This window comes from Pempheris klunzingeri, chromosome 21 (assembly GCF_042242105.1).
Source record: "Pempheris klunzingeri isolate RE-2024b chromosome 21, fPemKlu1.hap1, whole genome shotgun sequence".
Classification (NCBI taxonomy): Eukaryota; Metazoa; Chordata; class Actinopteri; order Acropomatiformes; family Pempheridae; genus Pempheris; species Pempheris klunzingeri.
Genome location: NC_092032.1, coordinates 21330242 through 21340241, shown reverse-complemented (window position 1 = coordinate 21340241; position 10000 = coordinate 21330242). Strand labels below are relative to the sequence as shown.

General features: G+C 45.0%; 1 protein-coding gene across 1 annotated transcript in view; it reads left to right on the top strand.

The window, feature by feature from the left end:
* Positions 1–5055: 5055 nt before the first annotated feature.
* LOC139221253 (tomoregulin-1-like) overlaps positions 5056–10000 on the top strand; it is an 11419-nt gene continuing 6474 nt past the window's right edge. Inside the window, exon 1 of the mRNA XM_070853174.1 lies at positions 5056–5200. Coding sequence (XP_070709275.1) covers positions 5062–5200 — 139 coding nt within the window. The 5' untranslated portion in view covers positions 5056–5061. The remainder of the gene's footprint in view (positions 5201–10000) is intronic.

Sequence of the window (10000 nt, the reverse complement as noted above, 5' to 3'; positions counted from 1 at the left end):
ACCGGCCAAGATGTCCTCAGTCTGCTGGTGAAGATCAGGTTCTGGTCCTCACTATGTAGGACGGTATAAGAACACACACACACACACACACACACACACACACACACACACACACACACACACACACACTGAAAAGTACTTTGAGTTCCCACATCTAATCCATCAGTGTGACAGTTGCAGTGTCTAAGCATGTCTTCTGCAACAAGTTACAACACACACACACACACACACACACACACACACACACACACACACACACACCTTATCTGTGTCATCTCTCTGAGAAAATCCATGAACCAATCAGACAACAGCGAGTAGAGCGGGCGATGACATCACCAGCAGACCTCTGCCCTGATGTCAACAAACTACTAACGGCCTTTTATTCATCTTTGCTTCATCACACACAGATAAAATAACCTGACGCGGTCCGGATCGGCTCTGAAGCCACGGTGCTCGGAGGCGCCCCCTGTGGTGGTGAGCCGGAACTGCAGCGGAGCGTTTGGCCCCCTGACTGAAGAGTCCTAGCCTGAAGTGATGCTCCACTTCACTGTAGTTCAGAGACCTCAGAGCTAAACAGAAATTAAATCAATCAATATACATATACATATATATACATATACATATACACACATTCCTTCATTCCTGTCCATATCTGTACATTTCTGAACCAAAGTGTAAATATTTATTTCATCACAGTCATATATTTATATTTATATTTATATTTATATTTATATTTATATTTATTTTGCTATTTTTTCTTTTACTATTTGCTTCTTCTCACTCTCCCTGTTCAATTGTTGCTGCTGTGACATGAGAATTTCCCCCTATGGGGGATCAAATAAAGAAAAAAAGTCTAAAAGTCTAAAGTCTAAAAGAAACAAATAACTTCCTTCCTTCCTTCCTTCCTTCCTTCCTTCCTTCCTTCCTTCCTGCTCTCGGTCGGTTAAATCAGAATCACAGAAAACAGGTTTTCTCCTGTTTCGCTGCTGATTTGCGTGTCGTGTGTTTGCAGGTGGAATCAGGTTAATCGACTGAGAGCTTTCAGTGGGAAATAATGGATGGTGGGGGGCAGGGGGGGTAAAACAATGGAAAACAGGAGGCAGTAAATATTAGAGCACATGCAGGAGGACAGAAAACAAGGCTGCATCCATCACCCACATGGGTGGGCTGACAGAAGCCCAGCGGTGGACTGTGGGAGCACTGAAGCTGCTGTAATGATTCAGGGGGTGAAGTGGAGCTGGTTGTTTGACAGGACTGTGGGTTTCCTCATCCTTTCCTGTTCATCTACTACTTATTTTGTCATTTCTCAATCACTTCCTTATTATTTAAATGTTTCATTTCACTATCGTTCCTTAACTTCTGTAGCATTTCCTGATAGTTTCATGGTGGTCATTTCCATATTAGTTGTGTATTATTTCCTCATCACTTCCTGATTATTCCTTTCATAAATGTCCTGGTAATCATCGTTTCCTGTTTCTTCTTGGACTAAACCAACTTTCTACAGTCACAGTTGGGTTGTTTTAGTAAAAGATCACAGTTCAGTCTGAAGTGTTTTCACCCACTGCTTCACTTCTCTTCATCTGACGCTCTGTTCAGGGAGGAGGAGGAGGAGGAGGAGGAGGAGGAGGAGGAAGAGGAGGAGGAAGCAGAAGAAGAGGAGTAGCGATTAGGACTGATGGAGGAGAGAGGGGAGTGAACTAATGAGCCCAGATGGCTTTAACAAACCACCGACCTGATGAGGATTAGATATACTGTGTGTGTGTGTGTGTGAGATAGTGTGTGAGAGTGTGTGAGTGTGTGTGTGTGTGTGTGTGTGTGTGTGAGTGTGTGTGTGTGTGTGTGTGTGTGAGAGTGTGTGAGTGTGTGTGTGTGTGTGAGAGTGTGTGTGTGTGTGTGATCAATACCCTCTGTTGAGAGTGAGTCAGCCCTCACACACACACACACACACACACACACACACACACACACACACACACACACACACACACACACACACACACACACACACACACACACACACACACACACACACACACACACACACACACTCTCTCTCTACTTTACATCTGTTTGACACCTTCAGGTCCTTTGAAGACTAAGACTGATAAAATAAATCATTATTATTGATTATTATAACTGAGCTTCACACTGTTGCCCATAAAGTTGGACTAAAATGTTTTTCACCTCTTCTCATGAAATGATTGTGACAATGTGATTGATTCTTGATAAATACAGTTTAAATCTTCTCATCTTTATTGATCAAAGTCTTCCAAACAGATCACAGAGGAACTTAAACCACAGTGAACCTGCAGACTGTGTTTTCAGGCTTTAGCTAAACTGGAGGGATCGAACAGTGTTTCAGACTTCATGGGCAGCAGTGTTATTACAGCAGTGCTTCAGGTTACATTTAGATTTAATTCAGAACAAAGAAACACAAATGAAATCTAAATACTTAGATTTGGTCTCGGTTCTTTTTTTAAATGTGTGTTTTTTGGTATTTAGTGTTTATCTAGAGAAGGTGGAGACATGTTTCTATGTTTCTATGACGTATTTGCACATATTTGTACAATATTTCACACATAAACACATTTTATTGCACATATTTTTCTCATGTTCTGTATTTTAAACATCTCTATTTTAGATTCTAATGTTTTATATCTGTGTTTCTGTGCACCATTAAACCGAGACACCGAACCTCTTCATCAGTTCTGTCTGACTGAAGAATGTCCTTTGGGGGCTTCTGTACATGGCCACAGCACTGTGGGGCGGTTAAAGGAGCAGTTCACAGTTTCTTCAGTCCCCCTCTGTCTGCTCTGAAGGCAGCCGGGCGGCGCCCCCTGCTGGCTGCAGCAACAAACACAACAAGATGTCTACGTTTCCATGAATTAAGCTCCAGGTCCCTCACACTGATTCTCTGTTTGGAAATCTAATTAAAATGGAAATCAGCTGAGTTTCAGTTCAGCATCGATGTTTTGTTGTGTCTCTGTGAGCTCTGAGGAGGATCCAGGCTGTATTTATACACAGTCTGTGTACTTATACACAGTCTGTGTACTTGTATGAGATATTCACTGACAAGGTTTCATCTCTGTGTGTCTGTTACTTTGTGCTCAAACCATTTCCTCCACGTTTGTTTAGAAATACGTTCCACTGAAGGGCAGCGATGTCTTCATGTCTGCACGGTGCATGTTGGGATGTGCACAGCAGAGAGAGGAGCCCCAACCTGCCCTCCCCTGGCGGCCTCAGACCAGGGTGCAAGTCTGAAACTAAATCTAAGAATGTCTGCGGAGGCTCAGCAGCTCCCCCACACTTGGCTCAGTTATGGAGTTGAATATTTTGGTGTGTTAAGAGCCAGTTTTTCTTTTAAAAAGTTTGCCGAATTAGCTGTGAGCAGCTGCTGCCTGCAGTGGACCCCTAGATGTACAGATAACTGTCACTGGATCACTGGGAGACTGAAGGAAACTGGAAAACAGACAGATTCTCTATGAGGTTCTGAGGCGTCTTTGCTCTCTGATCTCTAACCAGGTATGTGGCTGCAGGGTGTCGATGCACAGCAGAGCTTTTATTATTTCATGTGAGAATATTTGGATTATAAATTGATTATACAAATAGAAAAACAAACTTATGGCAGCAGGTCATCACACAGATTTGCTCCCTGTGTGAAGTTAGTCTGGAGTTGGATATTGGACCCTGGAGGCTGATTTAGGGGCCGTCAATAAATTACAAATTATACTTAAAATAATTAACTGTTAGCTTTCATGTGCGGCCCATGAGGGGCTCTCTATAAATTACAAAAATTATATTACATTTGTTTTATGCAGAACACTGATTTTGATTGTTAATGTGCAATTTATTCATTTAAAAAAAAAAATTATATTATTTTAAATATATCATTATATATTTTTTACTTTTTTTTTCATTATTATAAGCTGATGTTTTTGGGATGGCGTCCATGTAATGTGACACAGTGCTTCTTCATCTTTTTCATATTGACATTTTTGTAGGAAATCTATGATTTTGATTCAATACTTTATGAAATGTGAGGCCGGGCTGAGGGAGGAGATGCTGGTCTTATTTCAGTGTCAGTGCTGTTAAAGAGGACTTTCCCATGAGCCTCAGCTGCTCCTGCTGATCATCAGCCCGTCTGACTGTCTTTATCTGCATTTAATCAGAGGATGAACCAGAGGAGCATGCAGGGATACCTCCCTTCCTCCCTCCCTCCCCCTGTGGGAGTGGTCTCCTGCAGGTCACGTGGTCTGAGCCTTTGTTGATGTGATTCAGTGGAGAAAGAGCAGGAGGACAAAAAAAAAAAAAAGTCCCGGTCCGACCGACCGACCGCATCCGTCCATCCTCCCCGGCGCACACTCGCTCCGCTTCGGCCTGGATGCTGCTGGAAGCCCCGTCGGATCTCCACCTGGATCTTTTCCGCCGCGGCGTTCCGCGGTTCTGCCCGCCGGGTTCGAGTGCGAGGCAGCGGGGCTGGGGGATGGAGGCTCAGTCCGGGCTGTGAGCAGGCTGCTTTCAGGGGGTGGCGGAGGTGTGGGGGTCGCTGTGTGGAGCCCCGGGCCCTGCTTTGCTTTGTTATCCTGGGCTTGGTTTCGCAGCCTTCCTGCCGGCGCTCTCACCGTGTTTTCCAGCCTGTTTGTCCCCGTCGGTCCGCGGAGCTTCCTCCTGAGGCTCACCGGGGGACTCTTTGGAGACAGCAGAGAAAACCCATGGAGGAAAAGAGGATCTGAAGCTGCTCCTGCCTGCAACATTTCATTCTTCCTCTCCTTCTGCAGCCCGTGTGTCTGGAGAGGGTTTTTTTGAGGGACGAATCCAGAGAAACAGATTCTTTTTGTGTCTGCTCTTCTCTCTTTACCTTTTTATTCTCTTTCTCCTGCTCTGTCCGTCAGTATCTCACCTCTGTCCAGCCCAGGCTGTGCCCCCGTCTCAGACACCCCTCCATCTGTCCCTCTTCACCTCCATTTATCCCCATTTATCCCTCTATCTCTCCCTCCCTGACACCTCTCGGTCTCTACCTCTCCCCCCCGTCTGTCTCTATCCCTCCATCTGTCCTCCATCATGGCTCCAGCGTGCCGGTTCTCCCGGTCCTGCTGCCTGCTGGTCCTGCTGGTTCTCCCCGCCGTCCGGAGCTCGTTCCCCCGTAGCGGAGGCAGCAGCAGCGTGGACTGCGGCCCAGGGAAGGCCGCCGACTGCCCAGGTGAGACTCCCACGTCCTGCGTACACCTGAACACATCACAGCCGCCCTCAGGTGGGGAGGGTGGAGGGAGGGGGGGGTCTTATCTGACACTCTGGCTCAGTCCGTCCATGTTGGGGGTCAGAGGTCACAGTCATCTTCATGTATCTGACCCTCTCTCCACCCCCCCACCCCCCTGCAGCTCGTGGTTATTGACACACCTTTGTGTTGCTGTTGTCATGACGACGGCAGCATGACGACGGACAGGTCCTGCGTGGTACCCTCCATCAGTGAGGTCGTCATGACAACACACACGTGAAGGCAATAACAGCACAGGTTAGATGACCTGCTGCACCAAACTGTTTCCATGGTCACACTGTGGGGACGTCCTCCATCACAGATTAGGAGGAAACCTTGGCTAAAGTTTAGGTTTAGGCAAGAAGTGGTTCAAGAAAACTCTGGTGTTTCTACCCATGATCCTCTCTGTCCTCATCCTGGTGTGTGAGTGACTGGTAGGTAGTAAAAGTGTTGGAACTGGTCCAGTAGATCACCTCAGCCAGCAGCCACCAAACGGGCTGCAATGGCTGCAACGTGATCCTTTGGGACAACTGCACCTGATCACAGTAGATCCACTAAAAGAGCTTGTTTGATCCACTGACAGGCTCAGAGTGTTATTCTAAGTGTGTGACAGCATCATGGAAAGGATCCCTACAGAGAGAGACCTGGAAGATCCTTTTGGTTTAACAAACAGCCGTTATATCGCTCTCTGCACACACACCAGACTACATTGACAAAAATAATAATTTTACATGGGTGTAGTAGCTGGTCTGCTGCTGCCTCAATCGGCCAGTTTGTTTGTGTTCTTGTTTTACTTTAGTGTTTTAGAAGATTAGTTCAGATCAGAACACACAATAACACAAAAAAATTAACCAAACGCAGCAGCAGCACTGACCAGCAGCTCCTGTGTCCTGTTCTCTAAAATCCCTGTTTTAGTGAATGTAGTCTGGTGTGTGTGCTGTTTGTGGTTAAACCAAAAGGATCTTCCAGGTCTCTCTCTGTAGGGATCCTTTCCATGATGCTGTCACACACTTAGAATAGAATAACACTCTGAGCCTGTCAGTGGCTGAGGTGATCTACTGGACCAATTCCAACACTTTTGGTACCTCTGGTGTCATTCAGACATTAAAATATGTACATATTTACACTTAAATAGTACAGTTTTACTTTAAGCTAGGGGCAATCTTCAAATAAAGTAATCAAAATCAATGTAGTGTCCTCTGAAGTGAAGGGAACTTGGCTGTGTGTGAGTGTGTGGTTACGTGTGTGTGTGTGTGTGTTGACCACTCCTCACTTTAACTGGGCTCTATTTTGGGGTTAATGACAGGGTGGAGGAGCAGGGCGAGGTTGGATGAGGGAGTACCCTGTGTGTAGAAGAGCTCACAGATCCATCAAAGTGGAACCACATTTAAACTGTAAAGGGTCGTTCTCTTCACGATCCACTAAGCAGTGCTGTGTGTGGATCTTCCTCCTCCTCCTCCTCATCACACTGGGGCAGCTCGCTCTGGTACCGCCACATGTTAAATGGCTCCTTTTCTGACTTAAATAAGGAAACAAGTCACTGAGACCAGGAGGCTGTTTTTCACATCAGAGTAGAAAAGAAGTTTTCACATAATGAAGCAAAAAAATGCCTCTTTCTGTGCCGACCTTGAACATCCACAAACGGCCGTTGTATCGCTCTCTGCAGACACACCAGACTGCATCCACAAAAGCAGGGATTTTACTTTGAAGAACATGTGATCTACCACTGCCTCCGTGGTTAGGTTGTTTGTGTTATATTGTGCTACATGAATATTGTGTTGGATCTGAACTAACCCTCTAAACACCAAAGTCGCACAATAACACAAACAAACTAACCAAGTGAGGCAGCAGTAGATCAGGCACCAGCATGTTCTGTGAGGTAAAATTAGTGTTTTAGTGAATGGAGTCTGGTGTGTTTGAAGAGGGCGATATAACAGCTATTGGTGGCAACTAAAAGAGCTTGTTTGATCCACTGACAGGCTCAGAGTGTTATTCTAAGTGTGTGACAGCATCATGGAAAGGATCCCGACAGAGAGAGACCTGGAAGATCCTTTTGGTTTAACCACACACACCAGACTACATTCACTAAAACAGGGATTTTAGATGGGAGTTGCTGGTCTACTGCTGCCTCCATCAGTCAGTTTGTTTGTGTTATTGTGGGAGTTTTTCTGTTTTTAAGGGTTCGTTCAGATCCAACCAATATTTGTTTAACACGGACAAACCAACGGATCGAGGCAGCGGTAGAGCAGCTCCTCCTCTGTTCTGTGAGCTAAAATGACTGTTTTTGTGAATGCAGTCTGGTGACTTTGAAGAGAGCGATGTAACGACTGTTTGTGGTTAAACACACAAAAGTTTGCAGTTAAAAATGGGCTCCGACCAACTCAACAGTGAAATCCTGCTTTTCCATCAATAATGAATATATGATAGTACAACAGTCGCAGGAGGACTTTAACTTACTGAAGTAGTACAATGTGGTATCAGTGCTTTTACTGTACTAAAAGATCTGAGAACAAACGATTGATCAATTCATCCAGCCAGTAAACCACACGTTAGTTATAGTGAGAATAGAAATAATTGGTATTTTCAGCCAACAGTCCGTCAATCACAGAAAAAGAAAAGGAAACCAAACAGCTGCCGAACTCACAACTCAAACAATTTAATGTCTCATTTCTTAAGTTTTCCTGTGAACGAACTCTCGATCACGATGATCAAACTGTTCCACTTTAGATCAGCTCTTTTTACAGTCCCCTGCACTTTATTTAGACTCAGTTTAGTCAAGTCCCCAAACTAATGCACCACTTCCTCCTGTTTGCTGGATAAAAACTACAAATCCAGCAGAGCAGCTGTTGTAGGATGGAAACGTTGGTTTGAGTCTGAGAAAAGAAAAACATAGAAGAAGTTCAGAGTTTCTAGTTTGTCTGACGTGGATCCTTTCACTGCTCTGATCTAAATCTAGAAATCTGGAACCAAAAGACGTCCTGCAGACTCCGGTCTGGTGGCTGTAAGGGTTTTTTTTTTTTTTTTTTAAGGATCTAAAGCATGAAATCTTAGTGATTTCTATTTTCAGAAGATCTGAACTCCTTCTAATCACGATCGCCCACTTTAGCACACAGATGTTCTCCTGGGAGGAGTGTGTGTGTGTGTGTGTGTGTGTGTGTGTGTGTGTGTGTGTGTGAGAGCAGGAGGTTTAACCAGCTGTGATCAAAAGTACTAAAAGGGAGATTTAACCGTCCTCCTGTTCTTTAGGTGTTTGCACACAGAGCTGCTTTAGTGGATTTAGTCTGACAGGTTTCTCCTCTCAGCTGATCTCGTGAGTTTGAGGGAGATGAAGTCATCTGTTTAGTTCACAATCACAGCATAGTAACCTTTAAATAACTGTTCACATTCAGTGAAGTCTCTTTATAAAACATAATGAACGGTCTGACATGTCTGAAGAAAAGCAGGTGTGATCTCACCAATACTGTGCCTCAGCTCATCGTTCCCACGTCATGGATCACGTTCGGTCACAGCGATCTGGAACTGGACAAATGAGGATTTTACTTTATGATCAAAACAACTTCCAACTTCCAAATGTACATTCATTTCCACGTGTGTGTGAACCATTGAGGAAGAATGTGAAGTTACTGAATCATTACTGATGTTCAGTGTTCTTTAAATATTCCCACAGTGAGTATTAACGTAAACAGAAATATATATATAATAATATATATAATATAATAGCAGTTAATGTCTGTTAATGTCATTTTTACACTCAAAGTCGACCCTCTGGCGGCCCGGTTTTGGCCCGTGGGACGCATGTTTGGCACCCCTGGTTTAGACCGTTTGCTCAGTAGAGATGCGAGACGACATTTTTATAACCGATAATGAAACGAATGGCACCAAAAGTGTGAATGTAGCATCAGCTCTGCAAAAGAAACCGTTACTAAACACATGAAGAGACGGTGGAGAATAAATGAATCAGAATAAATTGATCAGAATATATTGATCAAGAAAAGACGATGGCGTTCCAATGTGGACACTCATGTCTCTAATCTGGGTCTGATCACCGGGATCTAATGGATTCAGTGTGATCGATTGCTAGCGTAGCGCAGATATGGCTGTGATGAGATGATACGCGTCCTGTGTGTTGGGGGAGGGGAGTGATAGCCGTTAGCTTGCCAACCCCCGGCAACGGGAAGAAGAGTCGCTGACTGCAGCTCGTTTATTGGTCATTAGTTAGCCTCTTCATTGAATCACATGTTCACGGTCACATGACGCAGCCCTCGGAGGACTGAGCGTGTGGGTGCTGGTAAAGAGGGGGTAACACCAGGTATTGAGGGGGGGGGGGGCCCACCTGGGGAGCCTGTAGACTGGCTGCATGTCACACTCACACTCTCTGTTATCGCTGAGGCATCCGAGATGAAGGCGGCATGAAACTTGGAAAACAGTGAACGTGGCTGAGGCAGCAGACGAGTCAACACAGAAGAAAGTTTCCAGTATTAGATAAATTACAAATGAATATAAAGACTGGGATTGTCCGAACAACGTGCCCGACGGTACGCAGATCTTCCCCATAAAGGGAATTATTTGTAAATGACAAACAGTGTCACGAAGCAGCTGCATAAAAAAACCACTTCTCCCAGTTTGACGTGGAAGAATCGACCTCAGACCGTCCAACTGAGAGACGAGGCTCTGAGTAAAGAACAGTCTGCGGGCGTCCACAGACTTTTGGCCGTGGAGCCGCTCTCGCTCTGGATGTAGGCCGCG